Source organism: Saccoglossus kowalevskii, chromosome 3 (genome assembly GCF_978046115.1).
Source record: "Saccoglossus kowalevskii chromosome 3, keSacKowa6.1, whole genome shotgun sequence".
In the NCBI taxonomy this organism is placed as follows: domain Eukaryota; kingdom Metazoa; phylum Hemichordata; class Enteropneusta; family Harrimaniidae; genus Saccoglossus; species Saccoglossus kowalevskii.
In genome coordinates, this window is record NC_140643.1 from 20,884,060 (window position 1) to 20,902,678 (window position 18,619).

The 18,619-nt window shown below is 34.7% G+C and overlaps 1 protein-coding gene across 1 annotated transcript in view; it reads left to right on the plus strand.

Annotated features, from left to right (window-relative positions):
* Positions 1-4,615: 4,615 nt before the first annotated feature.
* Positions 4,616-18,619, plus strand: part of LOC144363018 (uncharacterized) — a 32,658-nt gene continuing 18,654 nt past the window's right edge. The window contains exons 1-5 of the mRNA XM_085497355.1: positions 4,616-4,756; positions 7,905-8,107; positions 10,065-10,190; positions 15,873-16,272; positions 17,826-18,009. Of these exons, the coding sequence (XP_085353481.1) occupies positions 4,699-4,756; positions 7,905-8,107; positions 10,065-10,190; positions 15,873-16,272; positions 17,826-18,009 (971 nt within the window). The 5' untranslated portion in view covers positions 4,616-4,698. The remainder of the gene's footprint in view (positions 4,757-7,904; positions 8,108-10,064; positions 10,191-15,872; positions 16,273-17,825; positions 18,010-18,619) is intronic.

An 18,619-nucleotide genomic window follows, 5' to 3' on the forward strand; every position in this document is an offset into this window, starting at 1 on the left:
TCTAGAATTCAACCTGTAGGTTTCAACATTTCGACGACCCATCCTGGTTTCCCAATTTTCAGGCGCAACAGGTTTTAGCCGTGGTTTGGCGTCATTTTTAATCCGAATAAGTCTTGAGCTTCGTTTGTCAGAGTACACTGCAGCGTATAGAGTATAGACCGGACCAACGGTACAGTGCAACCCTATAAAATAATCGTTTCTCTTTACGACGGCAACCATGAGTTTGCTTGATCGAATGTTATGAACTTATGGCAAAGTCCCTTTATCGATATTACGGTGACTCAGTTAAAAAATGATCAGGAAATACTGGATGTACGAACACATTGATGTGTGTGATTTCGTGCTATCAAGTTAGAACCCGACTCATGAATGCAAATACCCAGAATTTATTTATTTTTGCAATAAATTGTACTTTCGGGCAATATTAGTTTGAATGGGGTCACCTGTCTAATTTTTGGAAATGATGGTTGTATTTTAGTGTCTAGTTGCCATTTGACAGTATTATATCGCCTTGGTGACATAGGCTGAACAAAAATCATACAATGTGAATGATGGGGTACTTTTTTGACCTCAACTATTTCAAAAATTTGGGTTTTAAATCGTATCAAAACAATTTTTTTTAACAATGCGCTCTATAGAATTGTTCTGAAAATATCGATTTTTAAAAACTATTAGAACAAGTACCTCAAAATACGTCACTGCAACACACAGAGTAATGTTATTTTATGGTAACATGATAGCTTCATGCATTTACTAATAAACCAATGAACATTGTCATTATGAGTGGGGTTCTCCACAATACGATATCGTCCAGCAGATTCTATAGCGCTAACATTATTATTACACAAGGTTTTCTAGCCAAAGTCCCTACCGTGCTGCGCGATTTCCTATGCCGCGTGCATGATATCATAACTCCCCATAATGTCACTGCTATCGTGACGTCCGCTTCCTATATTACAATACCATCGTGCAAGGCTTTCCTACCAACTTGAAGGTCTCTATTATGTCATCGTGTTACACGGTATCCTAAATGCGCTATATTGTGCACGGCAGTATAACATAGATTTCTACGCTAGAATACTTATCGTGCAATGCTTCCATTTCTATATCCTGCTATCGTGTTGCAATTGTATTTCCTATCAAACACATCAATACTTACACTCATATTTAATACTCGGTACATGATACTGCAGTTACGAAACTGGACAGAATGCACCAACATGTTACGCCGTTGACACCTGGCATCTTAGACGACTAATGAACTTCTTTAGTGATCTGAGGTGACACCGTGTCGCTTTTGGCCTGGCCGCTCGAAGCCGGTGACGGTGTTAAATTCAACTTAGTACCTTGATATTTGATTTATTGTTCACGATCCATGTGGGTAGGTGTCTAAAAATAAATAATGTCTAATCAGGTCAGGCGTTTTGTGTTACGTGATTTACCTTATATGATGACTTGTTCTTGAATACTGAAACAGACAACTCTCGTATTTGGCTTAGACACGCACTTTGCCGTGTTTCCAAGACTCAGTTATTTTAGACCGACTCCCAGAGTGAAAGTGTGTATTATATGCCATTCTACATATGTATTCGTCATGTTCTGCATAAAGTTCTGCACATCCACCCACCGTTAGTCACGATACTCATTTCTGACAATGCGATGCATTATAGCTCACGAAATTACTATAATCTCAGACTAATATTAGTCTGAGCTATAATGCACAGTACTATGATGCATCTTCGCATAGTAGGTATACTGAATTACAAATACAAATAAGAGTTTAACGTATACAAATGGAGATCTTACGAATACAGAATTAATGGAGATAAGAGCCGTACATTGTGACCGCACAATACATAATATTCTTAAAACCATGGAAAGTCGTTCGGGACACCCGGTGGTGTTATGAAGAGCCCATAGAAATTTGATACTACCATCGGAAATGCAACCCGGAATTCTGTCAGTACCATTGGAAATGTATGGAAAGTCGTTTGTAAACCCTGGCGACCATAGTTACCTATTATATTCAAAATAAGACATTCCCAAAGGCTACAAAGGTGTTACGCTACATAAATCTGTTTATATATTAATATCATAAATTTATCGAGTGGGCATCAAACATATAAAAATACCAAAACCACGTGTCGACAAAGCAAATGATTCATTACTCACGTGACCTGCCATCTTGAATTTTTCAAGGTATAGTATCTTAGCTTACTGCCTCTATATATTTGTGGAGTGAGGGATGAACGGATACGAAATTGTGTGAGCAGACGATGGCGTTCTGCATACATGTATGTTTGAAAGCACAATAACTGACTGTCATGACGTCATACTAACCAGCTACACTCCAGCTAATAGGTGATTTTCCGTACAATTGCGAGATCTCGCGAGATGTATGAAAGACGCGCGTCGAACGTCTGCCACAAAAGTCGAACGATTTGATTTTGAACTAGAATTTCTTTATTTCGTAATTCACATCGACCGGCCGATCTTCGACAGAGGAATATTGCTTCCGAATACCCTTACTTAATCGAAATTGCCTATCATCAAATGTGGACAGCACATTATTAAGCATGGAAATGTCCTCCAAAATACTTCGCGTTTGTCGAATCCCACGCGATATTTGACGCCACTACGACGCTATGACCTTCGTTTGTCCTGTTTTTACGTTCGATTTCACACATAACGCGTGATTCTCGCAGTAAACGGAAAATGGTCTATTAAATACAAGGTGTATTTAGATACAGTGCCACCATCCTCGACCCACCCACAAATTAGTCAAGTCGCACACACAATGGTGTGTGGTTTGTGTAGTACGTGTTAGCACAAATATTTTTGACTCACAAGCATTATCACCAGTAAAGAAATATCAAGACAGGTGTGCTATGTATTACAAAATGAGTTATATGAAAAAAAAAAAAAAAAGTCGTACAAAAATGTATTTAAATGCCAAATAATTTGTCACTGTAGTAATTTATATATCCAAGTATGAAATAAGTCTCAAGATTGGAAAATTCAATTGTACAGTATTTGTTGACCACAGTTTATGAAACGTCAACTGGACGACTTTTATAATATAGAAGTGTGTTCCCAGTACCGCTATAGTCCTACCGAACTTCCGAACAGGAAAAATATTTCGCTTATCACAAAATAGATGTGGGCGACGTTCTTACTGAAGTAAAAAAAATTAAGGTTGGAAACCCTTTTATAGTCCATCTTTTGATTCAGGTGTTGAAAGAAACTTGAAAAAAGACCCATTTTCGAAAATCTATTGCACAAAATATGATACACACCCATATAAACTACACAATAGTCGTATCCGCGGTCTATAAGCCATCAAAGGCGTCGATGTTGCTATGTCACTTGAAGTTTGTGTGGGCATTGTGGGTGTAGACAGTTTGGAGCATTTGAGTCAATCATTATTAAATATTATTAAATTGTTTATAAACAGAGGTAAAACTTTCTGCCTTCACCGTATGTGGAAAAGATAGTGTGGTGTCACAGTACTCGATTCGGATAAAGTCGATGTACAAAAATGTTTGCTTTATGGCGTTTTATCAATGCTTACTATAGCAAGGAGATATATCAAAATTTTGGTCCGTGAAATATGAACAAATAAGAATATACATGTAGTGACTTAAAATGTAGTTGTTCGTGTCTGAAGTATTAAAAAAATGTATTATATTATTATATTTATTGTTTTGTTTTTCTCAAATGACGAATTGTACTCAGTAGCTTACATCGTGGTCTTTGGAAACCGCTTTCGTGCCATTCTATGTATAGTATTCAACAGCGTTTCAGATAGACACATTCAAATAATACAAAAATGATTAATTATAGAATTCTATATTTAATTCCCTCACAATTTATTAAACACCATAATGCCTTCGATGAAGGTGCTTGTACAGCTACAGTGTAAGCTTTATCATTTTCTCCGACCGTGCTGGCTCCCGCTGTGGGTCTACTCCTTATTTCGATGAGCTTATATTTACCACATTTCATATCTTTCTCGTAATTTTAACAATCACTGGTCACTTATTCAAAATGAATAAGCTTGCTGATTGGATGTTGTTGAACTAGATTTTATTAATATCATTTGGAACTCATAGTCACGGTGATGATGACGAATCTTTTCTGGAATGATCAATTGGAATGATATCAATCATTTTGATTTATGAACATTCATATTTATAAAAAATATATATATTTATAAAACATCCTCGGCTTTATACTTTCCACTGTATATTACGAAAATTATTATGAATACATTAATTTGGTGGTCGACTTCCGGAAGAGACAGGCGTGATGCATAATTGTAATGGTTATGACACCCTCTAGGATAATCACAAGTTCAAATTCTTTGTCGCAAAGCTTTGCATAACTTCTGAACAGTGCACGTTTTCATACAGCTAAAACTGGAACACGAACAGGCACAAAGAATGTGATAGCGCCATCTCGAGTACTCAATATATTTGTCATACTTATCAACGGTGGCGGCAGAATTATGTTAAGCTTTCGCCACACTTAGGGAGTCCAGATACGCGATATCGTATTACCAAGGCATCTAGGGCCCACCCAGTTATTCATATCAAACTTCCTAGACTACTTCCTGTATTTATGATGTAAGTGATTCATTTAGAGATGAAGAGCAGAACGGGTGTGTGAACCGAAATCTTATTTCCGATAAAGTTTACAATGGCTGTCGCGTTAGGATTTAAACTTACCCGTGTTATTGGATTTCTGGCCGTTTTAAGTAAGTACAGTCTATAAAATTGTATTTAAATCGTTGCCAGAAACCATCTTTCACAACTTAATGGGCTTGTTTATGTAAATCCACATTTGTAGTTGAAGTGAGACCGTTACCCCTCTTAATACGGCTTTTTCCGGAGAAGCAGTCCGAGATCATGGTGTGTGTCTGTTGCGTTTTGGCTAGCGTTAGCAATGAAATAATGTGAAGAAAAAAATAGTTTCGTGAATTTGTGCTCAGAGACTCATAAACAGCTGATAAACATCTCTGACCGTGGCACCCGATCTACACATGTGGAAACCATTAAATACCATACTTATAGACGCAGAACAAGCGGCATCAAGGCCGAGGCAAATTGTACACCAGACGGTTGTATAACAGGACACACTATAAGGTCAGTTCTGACAGTTCAGGCCTGTTGAAAGTGAAGGCGTATCTTTGCTCTTGTATATACAGAATAAACTGTACATACTGAGTGATCCCACTGCGAGGACTGAAATGTAATACGGATGTTGGGTAGTTGAGACAATGTGAGGCATGTTATTGATGACCTCAAGCCAATCGTATCACGCTGGAACTCTCATCTACTTGACACAATTGGAATTATAAGATGATAATTTTCTTTTAGCTTTAATGGTATATGTTGCTTTATCTTCTACTGACTTCAAACTGAGTTTACAGGAATTATAGCTGCAATATGGTCAATATTTTCTGAATCCTTTTTTTAAAGAACTTTATATTGTTTGTTTGTTTTTTGTCTGAATCAGACCTTCCAAAAAATTGACATAATGTTTAGGGAATTTTTAAGAACCCAATGACAGACCCAGAGATTTGTTTTAAACAAGGGAACTGTGACCTGTCTGATAGTAATTTTGGCTCCAGGGAAGCTATAAAATGCTCTGTTTTAACTTAGAATTATCAAAACTCCATACCCTGGTAGGGAAAACCCTATCTCCCCCACTGGTGGCGCCACTGAATTGCAGTGCTCCCTCTTGCAGTTTTTTCCTAGAGAAACCCCTGCATGTATTTTATCATTTGTCGCCATGCCAACTGACTTTATCCATTGTCATGGTGATCTGCAAATATTATAGAGTTGGAATGCAACTTTAATTCAACTGGGATGTTTATCAAAAAAAAACATGCAAAAATAATTAGCTCTAGCAAAACAATCAGTATGACGCAGAGACACTTAGTGAAATAAAAAAAATGATTTATCTACTTATGCAAATTAAGTCTTCGTCTAATCTAACCAAGCATCATAATTAATCTTCTATTTCTCTGGCAATAAAATTGAATAATTTGACACTTCTAATGCATACCATATTATTAATTGCAAAGCCCAAAATAATGAACAATATGACGTTGACTGTGAGTAGACGTACAGAAACAGTGTATCTCAAAAGCTTGCAACTATTTGGCTCCATCATGTCCCTTATCTGGCTTTATATGCTTAGGCCAAATAAAATAAGCCATGTGTTATCAGTAACCTGACTCACCATTGTTTTCTAATAAATCAAACAGTTGTTTTTAATTTAAAAAAATGAATTATTTCTATGCAAATTATCTATTAGCTTAACTCACATAAACCTAAGAGTGTGTACTCATTGGAAAAGAATCAACTAAAAGAAAATAATCTATGCAGTATTCTTTTAGGCCAATTGTGCCTCATTATTTGCAGACAATCAACTATGTATATACATATTTATACATTTGAAAGTTCTTTAATACTTTGATAATCATCTTACTTACTTCACCATAAAGCCATGCAACATAAATTTGAATTAGTATGGCATGACTGCTTATGTCTTGCCCCTTGTCATCTGCAACATGTGTTATAATGATAAATCAGAATCCAAGAGATCACAGAAGTCAAACAGTCTGTAACATTGTTTAACTCTCGATAGTTGAGATGTGTGACACCAAACTATATAACTGCAGTAGTGACCTTTGACCTTAGTAAGATATTCTTAAAATATTCTTTATTTTTCGATGTATACCAGTTAACAGTACAGAATGAATTTCATGTTAAAACAGTTTAATGTGATTGAAGTAGTTTTGAATGAAATTTAAGTGTTTGGTAATGACTGACACAAACCGCATACAGATGTATTATATCAATTAATTTCCAAATCGCCTTAAGTGCATGCTTGTTCCTGGTGTATATAACATATATTGAGCAGCAATGTTTGTTATTTATGTAATGGTTTGTAACAGTCGAAAATTACAGTTGTTTACAAAGGGTGAAACCTAATATCAAAGTGATGAAAGAACCATCTAACCATTTTAACCAGAAAGGAAAAAACAAATCTTCCTTCATTCCCAAATAGTAATTCTGTGCCATAAAAATTGGTTATCCAATTGCTGTTCTGCGAATTTCACACTTTTCCATTGTACTGAGTTACTGCTGGGAAATCGCCGCCATGGTAACTGGTTAACCATGATATTGATTGGCTGATTTTCCAAATAATGGATGACATTTTTCACATGCACTATATTAAACTGATAGTTGCCATAGCAACGAGTATATGATAGACTAATTCTTCATGAAATAAATATAAATAGTAATGGCACAATCTTAGGAGAAAGTCCAGATACTGTGGAAAGTGAGTACCTATTGTAGAGTAGGTGTCAGTTAACAAATAAGCTAAACATTTTGTGCTATTGTCTAAAAACAAAAAATTGATACATAGATTGAGTCCTTGGTGAAACACTCTACCTGCCAGATGGTAAAGTTCGTTAAAATATTTCTCACAATTTTTGATTCATTTAAAGTATAAGAGTTATATGTTCACAAAACTGAGAAACACTGCCAAAGAAAAAAAATATTGCACAAATTTTAAATTAAAAAAAATGTTCAGCATTATAAATAAAATATCAAACATCAGAATTTTCTAACCCATCTTATCCCATACATGTAGGTTACAAAACAAAATATGATGAGATCTTGTTACCATAGCAACTAGTGGTGAATTTGTCAAATATTGTTCTTTTCATGGACTATTTTTGTGATCAATTAAGTAGTATGGTGATAGGAAGTTTTTTATCTGGATTTGGGGGGAAAACAGCAGTTTATTCATTTATAATAGAGTCTAAAATTGTTGCGAACAGCAGGATGCGCATATAATTCTAATTATTCTTTTGTTTCTTATTGCAGTTACATTTTCACTACAGAATGAACCCAAAGAGTGTGAGAACTATTTTCAGTATATGAGACATCTTCTAGTGCGATGTTTTATAAACTCCCCAAATAACAAATTATATATGCGTAATGATGCAGTCAGTCCTGAACTGGACGGTCCGCAGTGGATTATACAAATACCGGATGAAGGAGAAGATAGGGAGAGAGATGTGTACAAGGTAATTCCGACATTTTTAAGATGGTCTCTCTTCTTCATTTATTGCAAAATATTTTGTTTTTAAAAAAAACGGGAAGGATACTGAGTGCATGATTTAAATTAATGATTTGATATTGTGTTGAGTGAAAGCTAGATTCCATCAAATAAATAAATATAAAAAAAAAAAAAAAAGGTAGAAGAACTTGTTTCCAATTTTTAATGCCTGATTCCAAAATTAGTTCTGTTATAAGTTTTGTCTTCGAACTTTCAAATACCAAGTTACATGAAAATTTCCATGTTCATCCTTAAAAGATGAATGACTGGTTGAATCTAGCAACCAAAGACTATTCAGAGTAGGTCACCTACGTGCTCTATTCTTAGAGGGCTACATGGTAAATGTACATATACAAGTGTACTATGTACATAGTTAAATAAGAATGATTTTTAGGGCTTTATCCAACAAACGAATATTTATAAAAAAAATGTTTGACTTTGAAAATTTGTCAAAATACTGACTATCACTTCAAATAGAAATTTTACTCATGCAATCAACATAAAAATGTGAAGAACGCTATTTTCAGCGTGATGAATTCACGTTTATTTTGAACCAACGTGTTGATTACAAAATAATGTTTTGAAGTTCCCATCTGAAATACAGTTGCCTTAAAACAGTCTTATCTTATCTCTCAGTTTTTTAGAAGCACTATAATGCACAGGTAATGAACACTTAGAAAATGCTAATTTTGATTGGTCAAGTTCATGATCATAATATGACAGCAGTTACTTTTGCTGATGACAGTAGTTATTACTTCATTGAAAAAAAATGTCTTTGTTGATAGAAAAATTGAGTGTCATACATGGATCGCATATCAAAGCCTGGACGAACATGTTTGCTAAACGATAGCCATCACATCAATGAAAACAACTAACAGTCATGTTTCTGAACTCGTCACGGAAATCTTGGTGATTATTGATCCCAGTACAATCACTGTAATGTACATCAGACATGGATATCTGCAGTGATGTCAGTAACACTACTGTCACATGTATTAGTTGAAATCAATAAACTTATTAGTATTAGTATGTATAATTATTACCTTCCTGTTCAATTTACCTGATTTACGCCGATAACTTGTCAGGGGAGCACGATACGCGGCAATATTCATGAACTGATTGGTTTGCCAGGTTTACGTTCACTATATGACTATCTTATTGGAGTGAAAAACTTGCATTTTGTAGCGATTTCGCGTGATTTTTAGTCAAGCTTGTCGCGTTTTGAGACATTCGTTCTACGATTGCGTAGTTCGTCAACCTGAATAATCTGAGAGTCGTGGGCTTTGCTGTGTGACGGCATCGTTTTGTTTAATTTTGTTACGTATTCTTTGTGTTTTGACAGTATATTGACATATTGTGTACAGTGTATTTGTTGAAAGACAATGGTTTGACATAAATCTATACTCAAGCAGTGTGCAGCTCTGTGTGCAGCTCGTTTCAAGTGTTCTACATGTAATGCGAACTGGAGCGCAAAGTAGCGTATAGCTGGGCACAGCATGGCACAGGATGTTGTTGCAAAACTAATTTCTTCATCAGGCTGAAGCTGTTGAAATTAAGTTTATCAAAACTACCATGAAATTAAAAAGGCATTCATAATAAAACTTGTATATTTGTGTTCATACATGCATTCAGCTCTACAAGCGTAAACTGAAGTTTGCTATGATTGAGTGCTACAATTTCTGTTTTTAGATTTATTCGGTTTAATAATACAAATGTACACCCCAACAGCGGTAGACATAGTTTTAGAGACCCTCAGAGCCCATTGTCAACCTTGGTTTCGCCTTGATTGATAATGAGCTCTTCGGGTCACTAAAACTATACGTCCACCTCTGTTGGGGTGTACATTTGTATAATGTTCGAAAGAATTAATTACTCTAAGTTATTTTTTATATGTTTTACATCTGTGTTATGATTCTCTTTTTCAGATTGGTATTGCATGGGAGTATTTATTGAATAGTGGTTACGTATCAAGAAATCTAATGGAAGAACAAAATAATTTAACAATAAATATGGTCCATGGAAACCATTCAAATACTGTGCTGTCTATACAGGTAATTCAAGGATTCACACCACAATTAGAGAGTTTGTATACCAGGCATACATACTCTGGTGCACTAATGAGTGCTGATGTATTTTCGACTCCTGTGTGCCAATGTAGCATGAAATAGATACCCTGTATGTACATGTATTTGTGTTGTTAGGGTTGCTGAAATCTGTGCATATTAATAGCATGATTTGCATAAATTACTGAATTCTATTTGTTCTAACAGCTAACATAAGATTTCAATGAAACATGCTACATACTTTGGATACTAGTATGATTTGTGTGAAATCTGTGAATATTATTTCTGATTTTGTTTAAAAATCAGTTAAGAAGAACTAACAGTATAGATTTTAATTAAAGAGATAGATCTAGAAGCTCTCAGATAATTCAAAACTCCATGTATATCAAATTAGCATATTACCATATTCAGCTACTCTTCCACTCTTCCATTTATATGTATCTACGTTTTCTGTTATTTTTATCAACTTCAATTCTGTGAATCATGCTGCTTTTGCAGCTTGCGTCTTGAATTACAATTAAAACCATCATCAGCTGACAAGTTTCTCATTTAGCGGCCTATATATATTTCCTATATCGATTTCATGGCTCAAATCATTATCTCAGCTCAAGGAAGCTCTGTCTGATATATATATAAATATGATACCTTTAAGTCTTATGTAATTTTAAAAACTTGAGTATGGATAGTGTGTGAATTAAGTCAGCATGTCAATAACAACAGTTAACATGGAATGTCTAAAATGTAAGCACTCGCTGTGAAAAAAACTTGGTGCCACTTGATTCTTGGCTACAGTTTATGAATTATTGGGTTTTTATGTTATTTTAAGAAGCGCTGATGCTGTTGTATTAATGTCTAGGATTTAGTCTGAATGTTGTTGTTTTTTGTCAGTGAAGGCTTTTAGCAGGCAATGTGTTACAGCAAATCTCAGAAGTATTGGGGCAGCCAATTTGCAAACTCGCTAGCAAATTGGCTAACTGCTTGGGTTTTGACTAAACAGTAGGCTTTCGAATCTCGCTGGCGCCGTCTTGTGGTCACGCCCACTTAAAACGAATCTATATAACAGTAGGGGACGATCCTCATACTTTAGAAGCTATTCGGCAATGGTCTTACAGTTAGATGGCGATTTCAATTTCAAATATACCAGGGAAAGTGTTCTATGCTCTTCCGTATCCACACAAAAACGCCGAATGAGGTCGATTTTTTCAGCGGTTGGCTTAATGTTACCCCAACGGATCGTTTGAGTGTGAAAGTTTGTTATTTTCTCCCTAGGAAACTGTTTCTCAACTTGTCTATTTAGTGTCAAGCAGTGTTCAAGAAGGTTAACCTCATATAATAAATATCGGTAGATTAATCTCATTAATAATATTATCACGCCAGCTGACTGTGGCCATTTTCGGGCTCAAATCAGTGGGGATCCAGACATGTACCAGCCTGAGGATGCGTAAAAACATTGCATGTCCCCTAGTGCAATATAGACTCGCCAAGAGTGGACGCGATCACAAACCGGCGCCAACGAGATTCGAAAGCCAACCGTTTAGTCAAAACCCAAGCAGTTAGCCAATTCGCTAGCCAGTTTGCAAATTGGCTGCCCCAATACTTCTGAGACTTGCTGTAATAGTGGTGTGATAATATCTAATAACTAATATCTAATAGTGTAGCTAGTATTTCTCTTCTGTCTAGCACCCCTATACATGCAGTCCAAAAACGGGGACTCATGGATTGATTACTGTGCATACATCCGTGAGTCCTAGTGTGCATCCGTGCTGACTGGTGGCCATTTTGTTTTAGGGAATACGGCTTTAGTGCCATATCTCTGACATTGCTTTGACTGATTACGTTCAGATTTTATATATTCATTATACATCATGTCATAGATAAACAAATGGTATTGGTTCGACTATCTGATTCAAAATGGCTGAATGGTGGCCATTTTTGTGCTAAAAAATCATCAGAAAATCAAGCATTTCGATTCTGGCATTCCATGTAAAAATCTCTGTCTTTTGTGGATGGATTTCGTTCAAACTTGGTACATACATAAAAGATTATGGGTCCCTGTTTATTTTGTTTTTCAGATTGGATTTAAAATGGCTGACTCACAGTCATTTTCTATTAATGAATGTGATTCTGACATACTTTGACTGATTATGTTCAAATTTTATATATTCATTGTAGATCATGTCATAGATATACAGATGTATTGGACTATTGACTATGTGATTCAAAATTGCCCACTGGTGGCCATTGTTGGCTTGTTGTTTTCTTTTTGTACAGTTGTTAAAAACACAACTGCATTATTGTGCAAAATCCTGTGCTCAGTGAATTCGAAAAAAAAAAATATAAATTTTTTTATATTGTTTTCAAATTTGACATATTTCTGAGAAAATATTTTAAATAGTATTACTACATTCAGTGTCTGTTATGTGCATTTGACTGTATTCAATATATGGCATTTCTTCTATATTTGTTTGAGATACAATACAACATTAAAAGGAAAAAAATAAGTAAAACACACAAAAAAATAAAACATTAAAATGGTTAATGGGGGAATAAAAATTAACAACAATTTATGACTAGGCTATCGATAGACAAATTTAGTATTTACAAATCTATTCTATGTCTCAATATAGGTCAAAGGGTATATGGTGATTACCTTGTCATGCAATGTATAGAAGATATGTTAAATACTCTGTTTTCATGATATATGACAACATTTATTCAAAACTTTATGGACTTACTAAATATTCTATAGTTGGTAGACTTTATGTCAGCCAGAAACAGACATAGCACAACACACTTAAGACAATTGATCATATTTTATTAGCTCCGCTGTCGACTTTGTCGAGCGGGGCTTATCATATGAATGATTGTCCGTGTCAATGTTTTACTTTTTAGGGGCCCAAGCCTGTAGGGCGTGGCCCCTATTCTTATTGTTCGGTTTTTTCTTCATCTTCTTTCTTCTTTCTTCCGTAACTTTTTTCGTCAAGCCGTTTGAGAAAACCACTGAACGGAATGGTCTGATAATGCTCTATGCTGTTAGTCCCTAATGTGAACTGGTGCAACATGCTTTCAGAATTTTGGTTGGCCAATTAGTTTGGCAGCCATATTGGATTGAAATAAAACCGGAAGTGGCTGTTTGACCACTTTCTGAGGGTCTAGGCGTCTAGATTTTTTTATGGTATATAGTACAATTCATGTGTAATAAATATCAGAAATAAAAACTTTAGCGGTCATGTGACTTTTCCCGCCATTTTGTTTTTCCTAAGAACGGCAAAAAACACTTTAAAATCTTCTTCTTCAGAACCGCCAAGTAAAATGTTCTCATATTCAGTGCTTAGCTTCTACATATGGAGCAGATTTAGATTTGAGAAATTCATTATGATTGGTCACGTGGTTTGGCCGCCATTTTGGATTTGTTCTCAACAGGAAGTAGTTTTTCACTCATGCCACACGTGAGCGATTATTTTCAATATTGCTGCATGGCATCTCTATATCAATCTCTTTCAGAAACCTATAAAAGATTTCAGATCAGTCACATGGTTTGGCCGCCATCTTGGAATTTGAGGAAAATTGACCAAAAGTTTGGGCATTTGTTTCTCAGAGGTGATTCAACGAATCTACTAGATGTTTTTACATTTACCATGCCTGGCCTCAACTCCATATGGAAAAAATAATATATTTTCGATAAGTCACGTGGTTTGGCCGCCATCTTGGATTTTGTGAAAATTGAAATTATGCAACTACATGTTTTGTATTAGTCCGATTGGAATAAAATTTTGTACGTGTATTCTACTCTTTAGATACATTCTTTCCCCTTAATGGCACATGGCTAGGTCATGTGGCTACGCGCCCATGGGGTGGGGGGCTTCTAACCTCATTAATATGCATAGCTGTTATATCTCAAGCACTGTTGCAGTTAGGAAGATGATTCCTGTGTTATCATGACAACAGTGAACAAGCAATTTCATTAAAATAACAGATTACCATATATGGTCATGTGAACTCATTAATATGCACAACTGTTATATCTCAAGCACTGTTGCAGGTAGGAAGATGATTCCTGTGTTATCATGACAACAATGAACAAGGGATTTGATTAAAATAACAGATGACCATATATGGTCATGTCAACTCATTAATATGCATAACCATTATATCTTAAACACTGTTGCAGTTAGGAAGATGAATCCTGTGTTATTATGACAACAGTGAACAAGAGATTTGATTAAAATAACAGATGACCATATATGGTCATGTGAACTCATTAATATGCATAGCCGTCATATCTAAAACACTGTCGCAGAGCAGGACATGTAACTAGTGTCATTATGAAGACATTGAATGAAAGATGCAACTGACATTAGAAATGACTATATATGATTATGTAATCTCATTATTAAGAACATGGCTCATTATATATCCTGAAAACCATATTTCGATAACCAAACCAGGTAAATACATGGTACCAACTTCATTTTGACCTCATGTTACTGATAATTCAAGCTACCTGATTGTCTAACATGTGACCTCATTAATTATGAAACAGAATCTTGTCAGCTTGGGCCCCGGTGACGCCGCTTGCGGCTTTAATTTCGACTTCTTCTTGAAAACTACAAGCCTGAATGCTTTGATACTTGGTGTATATGTACCTTGGGTAGACCTCTCTCAGATTTGTTCATTTCATGATCATATCTTCAATTCTCTAATTTTGGTGAATATTTTTGTCTTTTTGGTAAAAAGTGATATTTTCAACTTCTTGTTAAAAACCGCAAGTCCAATTGCTTTGAAATTACATATATAGGTACTACATGTGGACCTCTTTCAGATTTGTTCATTTTGTAATGATATCTTCAATTCTTTAATTTCGGTGAATATTTTTGTAATTTTTGGTAAAAAATGATATTTTCGACTTCTTGTTAAAAACCGCAAGTCCAATTTCTTTGATATTACATATATAGGTACTACATGCGTACCTCTCTCAGATTTGTTCATTTTGTAATGATATCTTCAATTCTCTAATTTTGGTGAATATTTTTGTAATTTTTATTAAAAAATGATATTTTCGACTTCTTGTTAAAAACCGCAAGTCCAATTGCTTTGATATTACATATTTAGGTACTACATGCGTACCTCTCTCAGATTTGTTCATTTTGTAATGATATCCTTAATTTTCTAATTTTGGTGAATATTTTTGTCATTTTTGGTAAAAAGTGATATTTTCAACTTCTTGTTAAAAACCACAATCATTTATGGTGAAAAATGATTTTGAATTCTTTTTGAAAACAGCAAGTCCCATTGCATTGATACTATATGTATTGTCCATTTTCCAATGATATCTTCTGTTCTTTAATTGAAATGTGCATTGCTAACAGCAGAGCTATCTCAGGCGACAGGCTGCTTGTTTTATATACATGATATAAAATTACGGTAAAATCTGTATTAGTAGTCACGACTTCTATTAAAATGGTAGATTGTAACAGACGATATCCTTTCTCTTAGAGCATGTACGCATATGAAAAATGGTGAATTTTTGTTTGAAAAATTGTTCAAAAAGTATGCATGCGAGTTCTATTATGAATGAGACTTCTAATACAGATATTACAGTATTATTAAGATATTCTGATTTGACTTTTTTAATCAAGACATTTAACACATCTTGATTTTGTATAGTAGTTTAAACCTGTTGTATATTTTTCTTCCAAGGTACAACCAGTATTACCCGAAACTCAGCCAGGTGAACGAACGCTGTCGAACACATTCCAGTACAAATACACCGACATACCAGTTGTGTTCACAGTTCGCGCATATGACTACATCAACATTACGATGTCTCTCAGTAACTCAGTTCATCAACATATCCCAATTCTGAACATAGGGAATTCCTGTCCAGGCTGTGTTGAGATGTGGTCAAGACTCTCAAAATCCAGCTGTGATTTTGAAAGCAATTATGATTGCCTAAATGCGTACTGGATATGGAAGACAGAATCAGAGGAGAACGAATCAGCCGGACTACAGTGTCATTCATTGAACAATCTCCTGCCCACCATGGCGCACAGATACAGTACTTGTTTTGGTGAGTGTTGTAAACCACAGTAAGGTCAAATGTCAAATTCCATTTCTTACTTGGGGGGTTGAATTCTAAAACCGGTTTAACCTTCAAGTCACATGATTATTAACTGACATTGATTTAGAAATAAATTTCCTACCCTAGATTTGTATAAAAAATTATTATTAGACTTGTAAATTATTTTTAAATTAATATCTGTAATGTTCCTCAGAACTATCTTTACCAGCTCTCATCCAACATTTCACTTACTGATATGATTTTAAGTATACGAAGGATTTAAGGATTGGATTGTTGTCCAATAAAATATCTATAAATTGACATAATGCCAAGATGATGCATACAGCCTTGCCATTCAATTATATTTTGTACCAATAATCAACAAAATGAATTTTGTATGGTGACAGATATAAATATGAGTTGTTAATTGCTGTTAGTTTATAATCAATTCTATAAACCATTGTTAGGTGACTTTACTATTTACACAAATACAATAGAATTAAAAGTTAAGCTAATTATCCCATGCAAAGCTGGTAATAACCGGATCCACATGCTGTGTAATCCGCAGTCATAACTATTAGATGACACAATATCATGACTTTTAACCACAGTATGTCGTTGCTTTCACTGATGCCAAAAATGCATGTATGTTGCATGGTAGGTGTAAATAAACAGGATGTATGCTGATATTGTGTAATCGTGTGTCACTTCGATATCCTAGTGTGATAATTGCTTTATTACATAGTTGTACTTATAGGTGTGTCACTATGATATGCCATAGTAAGATTACTTTTATGGGCGTGTCAAGTTGTTCATTGCCTCAGTCTCAATCCATATATGTACTACTGTACAAGGCACAGTTATAGATAGGTTTCATCATCCCCCAAATATTTTAATTTTTCCCTTCATCAATATATATACCACAGTTTGGTATTATTTTTAGAAAATGTGTTGGTGTTTAGAAATACATTGTATGGGTATGTTTGGGGCAATATACAATTTTTTTTTACTTAAAAATGTTCTCTTTCTTGTTGATATACATAAATGAACACATTTAATAGCTATTTAAGATTTTTGTCCTAAAAAAGCAGATTTAAATATTATATATGATGTTATGAGGTTATTATTATACATCTTTTCCTCTCAGGGATACATCATGTGAATGTCGAAATACAAAACATTTGAACAGAATCAGCGAACTTTCTTTGTGTGGAGTCCGGCCAAACCCTGGGGGCAGCCATGTTGTTTTTCATTATTAGAGAACGCGTAATATTCCATATTTGAAATTGGGATTTTCTAATATGATAGAATAAAAATACCCTGTAAAATACCAAAACTACGACACTCTGTAACTTATGGTGTTACAATGACAGATGTATAATAGTGTTAAATATTGGTAGTTAACTTGCACATAAAAATTTATCTGAGCACCTAATATTTATGAAACAAGACAGGACTGTTCCATGGAAATTAAACCCAATTGTAGTACCGGTAAATAGATAACTAAGTCTTCATGAGATTATACTTTAAATATATTCTATACATATTCGTGTCTTGCACAGCACCACCAGTTATCGATTACGTCACCCCTAGTACAGCTGTTGTTATTGGTCAGAGTGTAACGTTGATTTGCACTGCTACTGGCAAACCAACTCCAGATATACATTGGTACAAAGAAGGACAAATGCTGACAACTTATTCAAATTATTATCATGTACCAGATGTACAGGAAGAACATCTTGGCAAGTAAGTGTTTCTTTTATCTCATGTTTCTGTACCATAAGATCTTACTAAAAATAATTGATGGGACAGTAAAAAATACACGCATTCTTTATACATGCACAACTTTTTGAACTCTCTAGGCCATTAACAATTATATTGAGTCGGATATTTTTAACTCCCTTGATCATCAACAATTATATAGATCAGACTTTGAACTCCCTAGGCTATCACCAATTATATAGATTTCAGTATTGAATTCTATCTTTGTCAACTGTTGTATAAATATATTCATCTCCCATCAATTATATTGAATCTGACTGAACTCTCTAGGTTGTCAACATTTATATTGAATCTGACTGAACTCTCTAGGTTGTCAACATTTATATTGAATCTGACTGAACTCTCTAGGTTGTCAACATTTATATTGAATCTGACTGAACTCTCTAGGTTGTCAACATTTATATTGAATCTGACTGAACTCTCTAGGTTGTCAACATTTATATTGAATCTGACTGAACTCTCTAGGTTGTCAACAATTATATTGAATCTGACTGAACTCTCTAGGTTGTCAACATTTATATTGAATCTGACTGAACTCTCTAGGTTGTCAACATTTATATTGAATCTGACTGAA